The 18,388-nt window shown below is 39.2% G+C and overlaps 1 protein-coding gene across 5 annotated transcripts in view; it reads right to left on the bottom strand.

The window, feature by feature from the left end:
- PLD5 (phospholipase D family member 5) overlaps positions 1-18,388 on the bottom strand; it is a 480,564-nt gene that overhangs the window by 100,219 nt on the left and 361,957 nt on the right. For 4 of the 5 annotated variants that reach the window (XM_057535040.1, XM_057535048.1, XM_057535056.1 and 1 more), the window contains one exon: positions 10,099-10,226. The exons of the other annotated variant lie outside the window; for it this stretch is intronic. In XM_057535040.1, the coding sequence (XP_057391023.1) occupies positions 10,099-10,226 (128 nt within the window). The remainder of the gene's footprint in view (positions 1-10,098; positions 10,227-18,388) is intronic. 5 annotated transcript variants of the gene reach the window in all.

Raw genomic sequence — 18,388 nt, 5'->3', positions numbered from 1 at the left:
TCCATACTTAAGAAATAGCATGTTAATTCATTTAGGCTTTTAAAAGCATAACTTTGCTGGTATATTTGAGCTGAAGGAGAGAAATCTAAGAAGTCCACTTTGTTTACTCTCCCTCTCATTATGTGGTTTAGGAGCTGAGAACAAACCAGCATGGGACAAGGTCAGAGGGATATCTCTTATAGACAGACCTGGAGAACTCAGTACCATGCAATGGCAACAGTGGAGAGGTTGTAATTCTCCAGCTCTTACTGAGAATGACATTAAAGAAAGCATAAGGAGTTGACTTGTCCTTAAGAAAGGAGCTTGATTAGTCATGAAACAGAGAACCAGGACCAGGTACTTGCCCACTTCTTCCTCTGGTCTTCTCTATAACTGAAGGGAAACCAGCTACCACTTAGGAATGTGCAAACAGGGAAAGATCATAAAATAGCTTGTATTCTTCATATGAATAATAGGAAATAACTTGCACCTTATCTTTGCTCTGTATTTACCATGTTTAAAATGGGGAAGTTTTCATATTTTACAATGATGATCCATTTCAAAAGGAAATAATATCCAAATGGCTATACAGATTGAGAATAAACATTTAAAAGATCAACCTACTTTCCTACAAAACAAACAACTAAAAGCAAAGACAAAGGAAGGATCCTCAAGCAGAGAAACCAATACTTGAATAAATGTATGTCTGTCTATCTAAAGGAAGGAGTAGAAGGAAATAAAGGAAACAAAGATAATTTGCTCAAAAATTTGGAGAAAAATGTCATTAAACCTCAATAATTCAAACCTCACTCAAATGAAATTCATAGAACTTTAAACCCTATCAGTTAATAACAGTTAATAACAAAGAACATCAAATTTAGTGGTGGGAAAATGCATTTTCTTTAAAAAAAAGCAGCAGCAAATGATGTTCAAGTTAAAAACCACTTAGCAGGGACGTGGAATTCACCTCTCCTTCCAAGTACATTAAGAATACAGATACAAATGGAGCAAGTCTCACAGAGCACCTGCTGAACACTATCAGAGGATCTTGGGCACCTGAAAGGACAAGAAAAATCCCCACACAACCAGGTAGGACAAAAGAAAGACAAAAAGAAAAGAGGAAATGGGATGGGACCAGCGCCCCTGGTGGGGGAACTGAAGGAGAGGAGAGGTTCCTGCACACTGGGAAGCCCCCTCACTGGTGGGGAAATCAGCTGGGACAGAAGGGGAGCTTTGAGGGCTCAGAGGAGAGCACAGCAACCAGTCTGTGGCAGGCAGGACACAGTAAGACCTACACGGATGGTCTGTGCTATAGCCCTGTGCGCCACAGCCTGAGACGTGTCTGCTGGTGTGGATGGGTGCTGGGCGCTGGAACGTGGGGTTTGGAGAGCAGACCCAAGGAGGGAACAGCTGTTGGCTGTGAAGAGACAGCCTGAAGGGATGAGAGGAAGGAGCTCCACAACTGGGAATGTGCGTGGAAGAAGCCCAGGCCTCCACAGAAGCAGGGTGCCATTGTTGAGTGGTGTACAAGGGGTGGGGCCGCCATTGCAGCCCCCTACCCCATGTGCTGTCCCCTGCATCCATGGGCACTAGGAGGGGTGCCCACCTGAGCAGGCTTGCGTGCCCCACCCATTGCTGCCTCTGCTCTGCCTGCCTGGGCAGGTGCGTGTGCTCTAGGGCAGCCTTGGGAGCAGCTGCTGGTGGGAGGCACACATGCAGAGGTGGGGCTGAAACCACAGGTGAGCCCCAGGGGTCATGCAACTAAGGAGGAAGAGCTGAAATCTCTCCTTGCGGCTGTGGGAACCGTGGATTTACAGCCCCACTTTTGGCTTTGTAAACTCAGTGCCTGTGGGGTATCCAAATGGATGAGTGCTCCCACAGCTGAGATGGGTCTAGCTTTAGTGGCTGTAGGCTTTGTGGGCACGTACATGTGGGGATTGGACCAGGCCAAAATCTGAGCTGCCTTCATAGCTCCCACAGCAGGTCCAGCTGCACAATTACTGCAGTCCTGGAACCTGACTTCAGTGGATCTGCACAGGTGGCCTGGTAAAAACAATGCCTGAGAGACACCAGGGCCAATTGCCAGCATACCCCTAGTTAGGTGGGGCTGAGAGCACTTCCAACAACAGTGTAATTTGTGAGCCAACACAGGGGGTGAAAAGTGACAAAACAGAGTACACTCATAGGTGAACAGCTACAGAGAAGGAAAACTCAGTGGCTTCCCTCCCAGTGGGAGTGCTCTAATCCTACCTACCTCGCACCATAGATCAGAAACACAGGTCAGAAACAGATCTTGGGGCCTCCACTGCAACAACTAGGGAGCAGACCCCACATCTGACAGGGCAGTGACAACCACAGAGCAAAAGGGAGGCCCTGCTCAATATCCAGTGTGGGCTCAGGTCACCACAACATCAGTAGCACCTCCTACAAGGGGATAATGACCAGCATACATTGAGGAAAGAGGTAGCAGACGTTCATTCTAAAAACAGCCCTCGCACCAAAAAATATTAAACCTACACAGTCTACACAGAAACTTTCCCAAATAAAAGTAGCCCTCCAAGAGAGTCTGAGGGTCAAGCATTGGGAGGAAGAACCCCCAGAACATTTAGCTTTGAAGGGCAACTGGGCCTGAGCATAGGAGTTCCACAGGGTTGGGAGAAACAGACTCCACTCATGTGCACTGGGACCCAGGACAAAGCAATACCTCCATAGGAACTGGGGCTAGACCTAAGTAGGGGTCTTAGAGGGTCTCCTGGGGAGGCAGGTTCGGCTTTAGCTCACTGTGGAGGCAAGGACACTGGTGGTAGAGGCCTAAGGGGATATAGATCAGTGCCAAAATGGAGGTCCCCATTTTGGTACCAAGACCCAGCCCTACCCAACAGCCTACAGGCTCCAGTGCTGGGACAACTCAAGCCAAACAACCAGCAGAGTGGGAACACAGACCCACACATCAGCAGACAGGCTGCTTAAAGTCATACTGAGCTCACAGCTACCTCAAAACACACCCCCTGACATAGGGTGTCAAGAATGAAAAGAAATGAAGAAAGTCTCAGAGACGTCTGGGACAATGTGAAACGTACCAACATTTGCATTATAGGGGTCCCAGAAGGAGAAAAGAAAGAGAAAGGACCTGAGAAAATATCTGAAGGTATTATAGCTGAAAACTTCTTTAACATGAGAAAGGAAACAGTCACTCAAGTACAGGAAGTGCAGAGAGTCCCATACAGGATGAACCCAAGTATGAACACACCGAGACACATACTAATCAAACTGACAAAAATTAAAGACAAATAAAAAATATTAAAAGCAACAAGGGAAAAGTAACAAATAACATACAAGGGAATCCCCATAAGGTTATCAACTGATTTTTCAGCAAAAACTCTTCACGCCAGAAGGGAGTGGCATGGTATATTTAAAGTGATGAAAGGGAAAAACCTACCACCAAGAACACTCTACCCAGCAAGGCTCTCACTCAGATTCAATGGAGAAATCAAAAGCTTTACAGACAAGCAAAAGCAAAGAGAATTCAGCACCACCAAACCAGCTTTACAACAAATGCTAAAGGACCTTCTCTAGGCAGGAAAGAGACCATCAACTTAAAATACCTTGTATAATACAAATACAAAATGCTGTATCAAAACCTCATGGGAACAGCAAACCCAAAAACTACAGTAGATGCACACACCAAAACAGAAAAAACAACCCAAACACAACACCAAAGATAGCCATCAAATCACAACAGACGAGAACAAAAGAGAAAGAAAAGAAACCTACAAAAACAAATCCACAACAATTAAGAAAATGTCAATAGGAACATACATATTGATAGTTACCTTAAAAGTAAATGGATTAAGTGGTCCAACCAAAAGACACAGACTGGCTGAATGGATACAAAAGCAAGACACTTACATATGCTGTCTACAACAGACCAACTTCAGATCTCAGGACACATACAGACTGAAAGTGAGAGGGTGGAAAAAGGTATTCCATGCAAATGGAAGTCAAAAGAAAGCTGGAGTAGCAATACTCATATCAGATAAATTAGACTTTAAAATAAAGACTGTTAAAGAAAGATAAGGAAGGACACTACATAATGATCAAGGGACCAACCCAAGAAGAAGATATACCAACTGTAAATATATATGCACCCAACATAGGAGCACTTCAATATATAAGCCAAATGCTAACAGCCGTCAAAGGGGAAATCAACAGTAACACAATACTAGTGGGGGAATTTAACACCCCACTTACACCATTGGATAGATCATCCAGACAGAAAGTCAATAAGGAAACAAAGGCCTTAAATGAAACATTAGACCAAAAGGACTTAATTTATATTTATAGAACATTCCACCTGAACGCAGCCAAATACACTTTCTTCTCAAGTGCACATGGAACATTCTCCAGGATAAATCACATATTGGGCCACAAATCAAGCCTTGGAAAATTTAAGAAAACTGAAATCATATCAAGCATCTTTTCCTACCACAACACTAGATTAGCAATATACTACAGGAAAAAAAAAACTGTAAAAAACACAAACACTTGGAGACTGAACAATATGTTACTAAACAACCAATGATACTGAAGAAATCAAAAAGGAAATAAAAAAAATACCTAGAGACAAATGACAACGAAAACATGACAATCCAAAACCTGTGGGATGCAGCAAAAGCAGTTCTAAGAGGGAAGTTTATAGCAATACAATCTTACCTAAGGAAACAAGAAAAATCACAAATAAACAACCTAACCTTACACCTAAAGCAACTAGAGAAAGAAGAACAAACAAAACCCAAAGTTAGTAAAAGGAAAGTAATTGTAAAGATGAGAGCAGAAATAAATGAAATAGAGATGAAGGAAATAATAGAAAAGATCAATAAAACTAAAAGCTGATTCTTTGAAAAGATAAACAAAATTGTTAAACCTTTAGCCAGATTCATCAAGAAAAAAAGGGAGAGGGCTCAAATCAATAAAATTAGAAATGAAAAAGAAGTTACAACCAACACCACAGAAATACAAAGGATCATAAGAGACTACTACAATCAACTATATGCCAATAAAATGGACAACCTAGAAGAAATGGACAAATTCTAGAAGGGTACAACCTTCCAAGACTGAACCAGGAAGAAATAGAAAATATGAACACATCAATCGTAAGTACTGAAATTGAAACTGATTTTAAAACTTCCAACAAACAAAAGTCCAGGACCAGATGGTTTCACAGGTGAATTCTATCAAACATTTAGAGAAGAGTTAATACCTATCCTTCTGAAGCTCTTCCAAAAAATTTCAGAGGAAGGAACACTCCCAAACTCATTCTACAAGGCCACTATCACACTGATATCAAAACCCAACAAAGACACCACAAAAAAAGAAAATTATAGGCCAATATCGCTGATGAACATAGACTCAAAACTCCTCAACAAAATACTAGCAAACTAAATCCAACAACACATTAAAAGGATCATACACCATAATCAAGTGGGATTTATCTCAGGGATGCAAGGATTCTTCAATATATGCAAATCAATCAATGTGATACACCACATTAACAAACTAAAGAATAAAAAACTTATGATCATCTCAATAGATGCAGAAAAAGCTTTTGACCAAATTCAACACCGATTTATGATGAAAACTCTCCAGAAGGTTTGCATAGAGGGAATCTAACTCAACATAATAAGGGCCATATCTGACAAACCCACAGCAAACATCATTCTCAATGTTGAAAAACTGAAAGCATTTCCTCTAAGATAAGGAACAAGACAAAGATGTCCACTCTAGCCACTTTTATTCAACATAGTTTTGGAAGTCCTAGCCACAGCAATCAGAGAAGAAAAAGAAACAAAAGGAATCCAAATTGGAAAAGAAGTAAAACTGTCACTGTTTGCAGGTGACATGATACTATACATAGAAAATCCTAAAGATGCTACCAGAAAACTATAAGAGCTCATCAATGAATACAGTAAAGTTGCAGGATACAAAATCAATACACAGAAATCTCTTGCATTACCATACACTAACAATGAAAGATGAGAAAGAGAAATTAAGGAAACAATCCCATTTACCATCACATCAAGAAGAATAAAATACCTAGTAATAAACCTACCTAAGGAGGCAAAAGACTTATATTCAGAAAACTATAAGATACTGATGAAAGAAATCAAAGATGACAAGCACAGATGGAGAGATATACCATGATCTTGGATTGGAACAATCAATATTATCAAATGACTAAAGCAATCTACAGATTCAGTGCAATCCCTGTCAAATTACCGATGACATTTTGCACAGAACTAGAAAAAAAAAATCTTAAAGTTTGTGTGGAAACACAAAAGACCCTGAATAGCCAAAGCAATCTTGAGAAAGAAAAACAGAGCTGGAGGAATCAGACTCCCTGACTTCAGAGTATACTGCAAAGCTACATTCATCAAAACAATATGGTACTGGCACAAAAACAGAAATATAGATCAATGGAACAGGATAGAAAGTCCAGAGGTAAACCCACGCACCTATGGTCAACTAATCTATGACAAAGGAGGCAAGAATATACAATGGAGAAAAGACAGTCTTTTTAATAAGTGGTGCTTGAAAAACTGGGCAGTTATATGTAAAAGAATGAAATTAGAACACTCCATAACACCATACACAAAAATAAACTCAAAATGGATTAAAGACCTAAATGTAAGGCCAGATGCTATAAAACTCTTAGAGGAAAACATAGGCAGAACACTCTCTGACATAAGTCGAAGCAAGATCTTTTTTGATTCTCCTTCTGGAGTAATGAAAATAAAAACAAAAATAAACAAATGGGATCTAATTAAAGTTTTGCACAGCAAAGGAAACAATAACAACATGAAGAGCAACCCACAGAATGGGAGAAAATATTTGCAGATGAAGCAAATGACATGGGATTAATCTCCAAACTATACAAACAGCTCATGCATCTCAATAATGACAAAAACAACAACAACAAACAACCCAATCAAAAAATGTCTGGAGGGGGCTTCCCTGGTGGCACAGTGGTTGAGAATCTGCCTGCTAATGCAGGGGACATGGGTTCGAGCCCTGGTCTGGGAGGATCCCACATGCCGTGGAGCAACTGGGCCTGTGAGCCACAACTGCTGATCCTGCGCGTCTGGAGCCTGTGCTCCGCAACAAGAGAGGCCGCGATGGTGAGAGGCCCACACACCGCGATGAAGAGTGGCCCCCACTTGCCGCAGCTAGAGAAAGCCCTCGCACAGAAACAAAGAACCAACATAGCAATCAATCAATCAATCAATCAATAAATCTTTAAAAAAAAATGTCTGGAAGATCTAAATAAATAGACATTTTTCCAAAGAAGATGTATAGATGGCCAAAAAGTACATGAAAAGATGCTCAACATCACTATAATAATAATAAATTATTGCACTACAAAAATCAGATCTCATAATTTGCATTATTAGAGAAATGTAAATCAAAACTACAATGAGGTATTACCTCACACCAGTCAGAATGGCCATCATCAAAAAATCTACAAACAATAAATGCTGGAGTGAGTGTGGAGAAAAGGAAACACTCCTACACTGTTGGTGGGAATGTAAATTGGTACAGCCACTATGGAGAACATTATGGAGGTTCCTTAAAAAACTAAAAATAGAACTACCATATGATCCAGCAATCTTACTCTTGGGCATACACCTGGAGAAAACCATAATTTGAAAAGATACATGCACCTCAATGTTCATTGCAACACTATTTACAATAGCCAGGACATCGAAGCAGCCTAAATGTCCATCGACAAAGGAATGGGTGAAGAAGATGTGGTACGTATGTACAATGGAATATTACTCAGTCATAAAAAAGAACAAAATAATGCCATTTACATCAACATGGATGGACCTAGAGATTTTCATTCTGAGTGAAGTAAGCCAGACAAAGACAAATATCATGATATTGCTTATACGTGGAATCTAAAAAAATGGTACAAATGAACTTATTTACAAAACATAAATATAGTCACAGAGGTAGAAAACAGTCTTATGGTTACCAGGGGGGGGAAGGGGGAGGGATAAACTGGGAGATTGGGATTGACATATGCACACTACTATATATAAAATAGATAATAAGGACCTACTGTATAGCACAGGGAAATCTACTCAGTACTCTCTAATGACCTCTATGGGAAAAGAATCTAAAAAAAAGTGGATATATCTATATGTATAACTGATTTGCTTTGCTATACAGTAGAAACTAATACAACATTATAAATCAACTCTACTCCAGTAAAAATTTTTTAAAAACTACTTAGCAGAATTTACATATAATTGATATTGTTACAGAATCAATTTTATCTATTTAATATGGGCGATCCAGCTGAAAATTTCTGGGCAAAAGATACTTATTGGTTAATATTTTGTAAGTACAAAAAAAGCAAAAGATAGACCCAGACAGTTCCATAAATTAGACTATTTTTCTCTAAATATTCTAAATTATTGAGGCTTTATACTATCATTGCCTTACTTGTTATTTCTGAGGTAAGCCGATGTTGCTGTAATCACTATTTTTATATGTGTGTTTGAGGGGCCATCAGACACAAGATAAACAGAATCAAAATTTATATTTTTCATATCAAAATTAATATTGGAAGAAATTTGCTTAAAACATTCAATACTGAAACTCAACTCTGGGCTGAAGTCTACTTTTCTTTAAAATGGATGCAATAATAGCATTTACCTCATAGGATCATTGAGAGGTTTTAATTAGATAATCCATTTACATGGCTTAGAACAACACCTTGCATTCAATATAAGCTAGTTATTGTTGCAATTATTATTATTTATACTATTATTTTATTCAGAATCATTTTTGTATCAGTAGGTAGCACCTAATTTTCTGAGCAAATATAAAATAATGTTTTGTCATAATCTTTGATGGTGCTTTCATCCCGAAATGAATTATGGAATTTTCTTTCAGTGTCCCCTCCTCTGCTGGGGAGGGAGACTGTCTTATTAGAGATACCAAGTACTTGGCCCTTGAGACTGGGCTACTGTGACTCCTCTTCACATGCAAAACTAGAAAACCACCTTAGATAAGTTGTACTTTGGCTACACACTATTCCATGGAGAGGGCAATAACTGGGTTTTTAGTATTTCATTTGCCCATTTTTTTACAGCTGAGCACTTTTATCTGCCTCATGCATTAAAAGAGGAAAACTAGATGGAATATGTGTCATGAAAGACGGTAGTTTAAGAAGGAAAAGAGGAAAAGAGTGGAAACTGGGAGGCAAATGGTTAAAGGCCTGAAGCTAACAGTACAAATATAATGTTACCCTCTCTCAGATTTATCCCATGTGGTGTTGTCTTTCAAGCTACGGCCATTGTGTGTGCTTTTTTCCCATAGGAATAAATAGAAGTGCAGTAGAATTCAATGTCATTTCAGGGATCCTAATATTAAAAGAACTCAGGTAAAACATTGTGTACTGGTTCTGTGCATGCATGGTTGACTGGTCAGTCTTCTTATGCATCCAATGATGAAGAACTTCCAGCCACTAGTTGACAAATGGGAAGAAGGTGATTTGTAATCCTCCATGGATCACCTCTGGCACAAATAAATACATGAAAATTACAAGACTGTTCAAGTGTATTTTCAAGATATTTGAAGTTAATTATTTGCAAAGAGAAAGATGAAGACATCTTTATCTTAAGATTTATTAAAGGGATAAAACTATTATTCTACAATATGTAATCCTAGACTGAATTGATATGTTTTCCTGTTTCTCATAGATTATGTGATCTCGTCCTGAAAATTTAGCTTTGTGTAATATAAATTACACACAAACATGCTCTAAAGAATCTTGGAGTAGCATCTGAGTTATACAAGTGCTAAAGCAAAGTCAGTTCTTTTGGTAAAATGATTCTAACAAAGAAAGGTTTATCATTTCACTTTAAATGAAGGTGAACCTACTAAAACTATGCAAAATAACAAAAGCTGTAGGTTTAATTTCCCTCAACCACAGTAAAGGTGACTCAATGCTTTATGGAGGTGGTAGGTTTATTTGTTGTGTTTTCTTTTTTTTTTTGGAGATGGTAGTTTTGATGCTGACATAACACTGACTTTATGTAATGAAAAGATTACCTGTCCCAGGGACTGCCAGTCCAAACCAGCACTGCCGATGTAAACATGCTGTTTGTCCACAATCCAGAAGGAGGACTGCAGCCGGCCCTTGTTGTAGGCAGTCATGTTCATGTAGGTCACCTCAGCTCCTAGGAGTTCAAGGAAATCCCAGTCAGCCTCTGTGTCAAGGCCATGAACATGCAGTCAGTCACCTACTGGCAGAAGTACTCATGGTTTGCATCCATCGCAGTTGGCATTCAGGGAAGCCAAATATTTACATTAGTTTAGTGCACAGAGGACCCTCAAGGAGTTACTTTATTCCCAAAGAGAATACAAAGGGAGTAAAAAAGAATAAGTTTTTCCCTATGTATAGCTCCACATGGTGACAAGATCATGGCTTCTCAAGTCAGATCTGACTCAAATCCCCGCTCCTTGATTTATCACTCAAATGGTGAGATAGGTGTGCCGTGCTCTTTTTTCTTTTACTTTTGGGATAATTTTCATACAACTTTGCAATCAATAAAAGATCAGTTTTGCTTAGTAATATGCCTTTCCTCAATAAGAAACAGGCTTTCTTTTTATTTATTGAAGTATAGTTGATTTACAATATTGTATTAGTTTCAGCTGTACAGCAAAGTGATCCAGTTATGTATATACATATATATATATATATATATATATATATATATATATCAGATTCTTCTCCATTATAGGTTATTATAAGGTATTGAATATAGTTCCCTGTGCTATACAGTAAATCCTTGTTGTTTATAGGAACTGGCCTTCCTATATTTTTTGTATGTTAGTTTCACCTTTTACCCTTTCACTTGCCTTAACTTCTTTTTTTCCCTCTTCATTGTCTAATTTGGATTTGGTCTCTTCCTAGCCTTTCTTTATTTGATAGTTCTTAATATAAGCAATGGGGTTATTCAAGCCTTACAGAAATGCAAGGTCAACTAGGTCACCCAGACTATTGTTAAAACCAAAAAATTCACTTTAAGATCTGAATTTAACCAATTGTTCTAGGCATGATGTGTCATAATCAGTTGTCAAGCTGCTATGTACTGCTGCCTCAGGACTATGTGTTTACAGCTTCTCAGAAGGAACATATACGGGGGGACCTTCAAGATGGCAGAAGAGTAAGACGTGGAGATCACCTTCCTCCCCACAAATATATCAAAAATACATCTACATGTGGAACAACTCCTACAGAATACCTACTGAACACTGGCAGAAGACCTCAGACTTCCCAAAAGGCAAGAAACTCCCCACATACCTGGGTAGGGCAAAACATAAAAGAAAAAACAGAGACAAAAGAATAGGGACGGGACCTGCACCTCTGGGAGGGAGCTGTGAAGGAGGAAAGGTTTCCACACACTAGGAAGCCCCTTCACTGGTGGAGATAGGGGGTGGGCAGCGGAAGCTTCAGAGCCACGGAGGAGAGGGCAGCAAAAGAGGTGCAGAGGGCAAAAGGAGAGATTCCCTCACAGAAGATCAGTGCCAACCAGCACTCACCAGCCTGAGAGGCTTGTCTGCTCACCCGTCGGGATGGGTGGGTGCTGGGAGCTGAGGCTCAGGCTTCGGAGGTCAGATCCCAGGGAGAGGACTGGGGTTGGCTGCGTGAACACAGCCTGAAGGGGGCTAGTGTGCCACAGCTAGCTGGGAGGGAGTCTGGGAAAAAGTCTGGACATGCCTAAGAGGTAAGAGACCATTGTTTCGGTACGTGTGAGGAGAGGAGATTCAGAGCACCGCTTAAACGAGCGCCAGAGACGGGCGCGAGCTGTGGCTATCAGCGCGGACTCCAGAGATGGGCATGAAATGCTAAGGCTGCTGCTGCAGCCACCAAGAAGCCTGTGTGCAAGCACAGGTCACTATCCACACCATCCCTCCCGGGAGCCTGTGCAGCCTGCCACTGCCAGGGTCCTGTGATCCAGGAACAACTTCCCTGGGAGAACAAGTGGTGCGACTCAGGCTGTTGCAACATCATGCTGGCCTCTGCCACCACAGACTTGCCTCACATTCCATACCCCTCCCACCCCCGGCTGAGTGAGCCAGAGCCCCCTAATCAGCCTCTTCTTTAACCCCGTCCTGTCTGGGTGAAGAACAGACACGAGAGGGCAACCTACACACAGAGGCAGGGCCAACACCAAAGCTGAACCTCAGGAGCTGTGTGAACAAAGAAGAGAAAGGGAAATTTCTCCATGCAGCCCCAGGAGCAGTGGATTAAATCTCCACAATCAACTTGATGTACCCTGCATCTCTGGAATACCTGAATAGACAACAAATCATTCCAAAATTGAGGTGGTGGACTTTGGGAGCAACTGTAGACTTAGGGTTTGCTTTCTTCATCTAATTTGTTCCTGATTTTATGTTTATCTCAGTTTAGTATTTAGAGCTTATCATCATTGGTAGATTTGTTTATTGATTTGGTTGCTCTCTTCCTTTATTATTATATATATATATATTGTTTTTTTCCTTTTTCCCTTTTTGTGAGTGTGTATATGTATGCTCCTTTTTGTGATTTTGTCTGTATAGGTTTCCTTTTACCATTAGTCCTAGGGTTCTGTCTGTCCGTTTTTTTTTTTTTTTTTTAGTATATCATTATCATTGGTGGATTTGTTTATTGGTTTGGTTGTTCTGTGTTTTCTTTTCCTTTTAATTTTTTTAGTTTAATTTTTTTTATTTTAATAACTTTATTTATTTTATTTCTTTTTCTTTCTTTCTTCTTTTTCCCCTCCCTTTTCTTCTGAGCTCTGTGGCTGACAGGGATTTGGTGCTCCAGCCATGTGTCAGGCCTGAGCCTCTGAGGTGAGAGAGATGAGCTCAGGACTTTGGTACACCAGAGACCTCCTGGGACCATGTATCAATCAGCGAGAGCTCTCCCAGAGATCTCCATCTCAAAACTAAGACCAAGCTCCACTCAATGACCAGCAAACATCAATGTTGGACACCCCATTCCAAACAACTAGCAAGACAGGAACAAAACCCCACCCATTAGCAGAGAGGCTGCCAAAAATCATAATAAGTTCACAGACACCCCAAAACACACCACCAGACGCAGTCCTGCCCAACAGAAAGACAAGATCCAGCCACATCCACCAGAACACAGGCACCAGTCCCCTCCACCAGGAAACCTACACAACCCACTGAACCAACCTTACCCACTGGGGGCAGAAACCAAAAACAACAGGAACTACGAACCTGCAGCCTGCAAAAAGGAGACCCCAAACACAGTAAGTTAAGCAAAATGAGAAGACAGAGAAAAACCCACCAGACCAAACAAATGAGGAGGCAGTCTACATGAAAAAGAATTCAGAGTAATGATAGTAAAGATGATCCAAAATCTTGGGAATACAAGGGAGAAAAAACAAGAAATGTTTAATGAGGACCTAGAAGAACTAAAGAGCAAACAAACAATGATGAACACCACAATAAATGAAATTAAAAATTCTCTAGAAGGAATCAATAGCAGAATAACTGAGGCAGAAGAATGGATAAGTGACCTGGAAGACAAAATAGTGGAAATAACTACCACAGAGCAGAATAAAGAAAAAAGAATGAAAAGAATTGAGGACAGTTTCAGAGACTTCTGGGACAACATTAAATGCACCAACATTCGAATTATAGGGGTCCCAGAAGAAGAAGAGAAAAAGAAAGGGACTGAGAAAATATTTGAAGAGATAATAGATGAAAACTTCCCTAATATGAGAGAGGAAATAGTCAATCAAATCCAGGAAGCACAGAGAGTCACATACAGGTAAATCCAAGGAGAAACACACCAAGACATATATTAATCAAATTATCAAAAATAAAATACAAAGAAATAATATTAAAAGCAGCAAGGGAAAAGCAACAAATAACATATAAAGGAATACCCATAAGGTTAACAGCTGATCTTTCAGCAGAAACTCTGCAAGCCAAAACGCAGTGGCAGGACATATTTAAAGTGATGAAAGGGAAAAACCTACAGCAAAATTACTCTACCCAGCAAGGATCTCATTCAGATTCTACAGAGAAAGAAAAAGCTTTACAGTCAAGCAGAAGCTAAGAGAATTCAGCACCGCCAAACCAGCTTTACAACAAATGCTAAAGGAACTTCTCTAGGCAGGAAACACAAGAGAAGGAAAAGACCTACAATAAAAAACCAAAAACAATTAAGAAAATGGTAATAGGAACACACATATCAATAACTACCTTAAATGTAAATGGATTAAATGCTCCAATGAAAAGACATAGACTGGCTGAATGGATACCAAAACAAGACTCGTATATATGCTGTCTACAAGAGACCCACTTCAGACCTACGGACACATAGAGACTGAAAGTGAGGGGATGGAAAAAGATATTCATGCAAATGGAAATCTAAAGAAAGCTGGAGTAGCAATTCTCATATCAGACAAAATAGACTTTAAAATAAAGCCTATTACAAGAGACAAAGAAGGACACTTCATAATGATCAAGGGATCAATCCAAGAAGAAGATATAACAATGGTAAATATTTATGCACCAAACATAGGAGCACCTCGATACAAAAGGCAAATGCTAACATCCATAAAAGGGGAAATCGACAGTAACACAATAATACTAGGGGACTTTAACACCCCACTTTCACCAATGGACAGATCATCCAAAATGAAAATAAAAAGAGAAACACAAGCTTTAAATGACACATTATACAAGATGGGCTTAATTGATATTTATAGGACATTCCATCCAAAAACAACAGAATAAACTTTCTTCTCAAGTGCTCATGGAACATTCTCCAGGATAGACATATCTTGGTTCACAAATCAAGCCTCGGTAAACTTAAGAAAATTGAAATCGTATGAAGCATCTTTTCCAAACATAACACTATGAGACTAGAAATCAATTACAGGAAAAAATCTGTAAAAAATACAAACACATGGAGGCTAGACAATACACGACTCAATAACCAAGAGATCACTGAAGAAATCAAAGAGGAAATCAAAAAATACCTAGAAACAAATGACAATGAAAACATGACAATCCAAAACCTATGGGATGCAGCAAAAGCAGTTCTAAGAGGGAAGTTTATAGGAATATAATCCTACTTCAAGAAACAAGAAACATCTCAGATAAACAACCTAACCATACACCTAAGCAATTAGAGACAGAAGAACAAAAAACCCCCAAAGTTAGAAGAAGGAAAGAAATCATAAAGATCAGATCAGAAATAAATGAAAAAGAAATGAAGGAAACGATAGCAAAGATCAATAAAACTAAAAGCTGGTTCTTTGAGAAGATAAACAAAATTGATAAACTATTAGCTGGACTCATCAAGAAAAAAAGGGAGAAGACTCAAATCAGTAGAATTAGATGAAAAAGGAGAAGTAACAACTGACACTGCAGAAATACAAAGAATCATGAGAGATTACTACAAGCAACTATATGCCAATAAAATGGACAGCCTGGAAGAAATGGGCAAATTCTTAGAAAAGCACTACCTTCCGAGACTGAACCAGGAAGAAACAGAAAATATAAATAGACCAGTCACAAGTACTGAAATTGAAACAGGGATTAAAAATCTTCCAACAAATAAAAGCCCAGGACCAGATGGCTTCACAGGTGAATTCTATCAAACATTTAGAGAAGAGCTAACACCTATCCTTCTCAAACTCTTCCAAAATATAGTAGAGGGAGTAATAATCCAAAACTCATTCTATGAGGCCACCATCATCTTGATACCAAAACCAGACAAAGACTTAATAAAGAAAGAAAACTACAGGCCAATATCATGGATGAACATAGATGCAAAAATCCTCAACAAAATACTAGCAAACAGAATCCAACAGTACATTAAAAGGATCATACACAATGAACAAGTGGGGTTTATCCTGGGAATGCAAGGAATCTTCAATATAAGCAAATCAATCAATGTGATATACCATATTAACAAATTGAAGAATAAAAACCATATGATCATCTCAACAGATGCAGAAAAAGCTTTTGACAAAATTCAACACCCATTTATGATAAATACCGTCCAGAAAGTAGGCATAGAGGGAACTTACATCAACATAATAAAGGCCATATATGACAAACCCACAGCAAACATCATTCTCAATGGTGAAAAACTGAAAGCATTTCTGCTAAGATCAGGTACAAAACAAGGATGTCCACTCTCACCACTATTATTCAACATAGTTTTGGAAGTTTTAGCCACAGCAATTAGAGAAGAAAAACAAATAAAAGGAATCCAAATCGGAAAAGAAGAAGTAAAACTTTCACTGTTTGCAGATGACATGATACTATACATAGAGAATCCTAAAGATGCTACAAAAAAATCTACTAAAGTTAATCAATGAATTTGGTAAAGTAGCAGGATACAAAATTAATGCACAGAAATCTCTTGTATTCCTACACAGTAATGATGAAAAATCTGAAAGAGAAATTAAGGAAACACTTCCATTTACCATTGCAACAAAAAGAATAAAATACCTAGGAATAAACCTACCTAAGGAGACAAAAGACCTGTATGCAGAAAACTATAAGACACTGATTAAAGAAATTAAAGATGAAACAAACAGATGTAGAGATATACCATGTTCTTGGATTGGAAGAATCAACATTGTGAAAATGAGTATACTACCCAAAGCAATCTACAGATTCAGTGCAATCCCTATCAAACCACCAATGGCATTTTTCACAGAACTAGAACAAAAAAATTCACAATTTGTATGGAAACACAATGACCCAGCAATCCCACTACTGGGCATATACCCTGAGAACACCATAATTCAAAAAGAGTCATGTACCACAATGTTCATTGCAGCTCTATTTACAATAGCCAGGACATGGAAGCAACCTAAATGTCCATCGACAGATGAATGGATAAAGAAGATGTGGCACATATATACAATGGAATAGTACTCAGCCATAAAAAGAAATGAATTTGAGTTTTTTGTAGTGAGGTGGATGGACCTAGAGATTGTCATACAGAGTGAAGTAAGTCAGAAAGAGAAAAAAAAATACCGTATGCTAACATATATACATGGAATCTAAAAAAAAAAAAGAAAAGGTTCTGAAGAACCTAGAGGCAGGACAGGAATATAGATGCAGATGTAGAGAGTGGACTTGAGGACACGGGGATGGGGAAGGGTAATCTGGGATGAAGTGAGAGAGTGGCATGGACATATATACAGTAGCAAATGTAAAATACGTAGCTAGTGGGAAGTAGCCGCCTAGCACAGTGAGATCAGCTCGGTGCTTCGTGTCCACCTAGAGGGGAGGGATAGGAAGGGTGGGAGGGAGATGCAAGAGGGAGGGGATGTGGGGATATATGTATACGTATAGGTGATTCACTTTGTTATACAGCAGAAACTAACACACCATTGTAAAGCAATTATACTCCAATCAAGATGTTAAAAAAAAAAAAAAAAAGGAACATATAGCCCACTGAATACAAAACCACTTAAATGAATTTCCGGTAAAGGTCCATTTCTTTAAAAGAACAATCTACGTGTATATATTTAATGTACTAAACTATTCTATTTTCACATATTCAGTATTAATAAAGAAAATGTATTCTGGTGGGCCTTTTCTTTGTCAAAATCTTCACTACAAGAGTAAGATGTAATATCATATGCCTAAGGCTACATTCCAGGATACAGAAAGAAGAGTGATTTACACTATGAACTTAATTTGTAACTCTTGGGAAAATGTATGCATCTGAGCTCCTGTGGCAGGAGGATGACAATAGAGGCCATGGGGCTGGGAGAGGATCTACGGTGAAGAGAGCATCCAGGAAGTTTTTCTCTGTGGGTGGAGCAAGTTCATTATCCTAGATAATTGCGGGCATATGTTCCTTAGCCTTCAGCCATCCAGGAAGAGTAACATCCCAGAGGTATGGAAGAATCTGAATGTCCAAAGTGGGTAGTTACCATGGCAATTATGGAGAGACCCAAATCTGCACAGAGGGTGTGGTACCCCCAGAGACAGCTGTCAGTGCTCCTAAGTGGATGAAGAGCAGCATTTGTCTTTAGAGAGTGTATTAGTTTCTTAGGGCTGCCATTACAAAGTATCACAAACTGAGTGACTTAAACAACAGAAACTTATTCTCTCTTAGTTCTGGAGGTTAGAAGTCCAAAATGAACATGTCAGCAGGGCCGTGCTCCCTCTGAAACCTGTAGAGGATAATCCTTTCTTGCTCCTCCCTAGCTTCTTGTGGTGGCCATCAATCTTTGGCTTCCTTTGCTAACAGATGCATCACTCCAATCTCCCCACTTCTGTCGTCACATGGTGTCTTCTTATGTGTCTCTGTTTTCTCCTCTTCTTATACTGACATTAATTA

Source organism: Balaenoptera acutorostrata, chromosome 1 (assembly GCF_949987535.1).
Source record: "Balaenoptera acutorostrata chromosome 1, mBalAcu1.1, whole genome shotgun sequence".
NCBI lineage: Eukaryota > Metazoa > Chordata > Mammalia > Artiodactyla > Balaenopteridae > Balaenoptera > Balaenoptera acutorostrata.
This window is presented reverse-complemented; position numbering and strand designations above follow the sequence as displayed.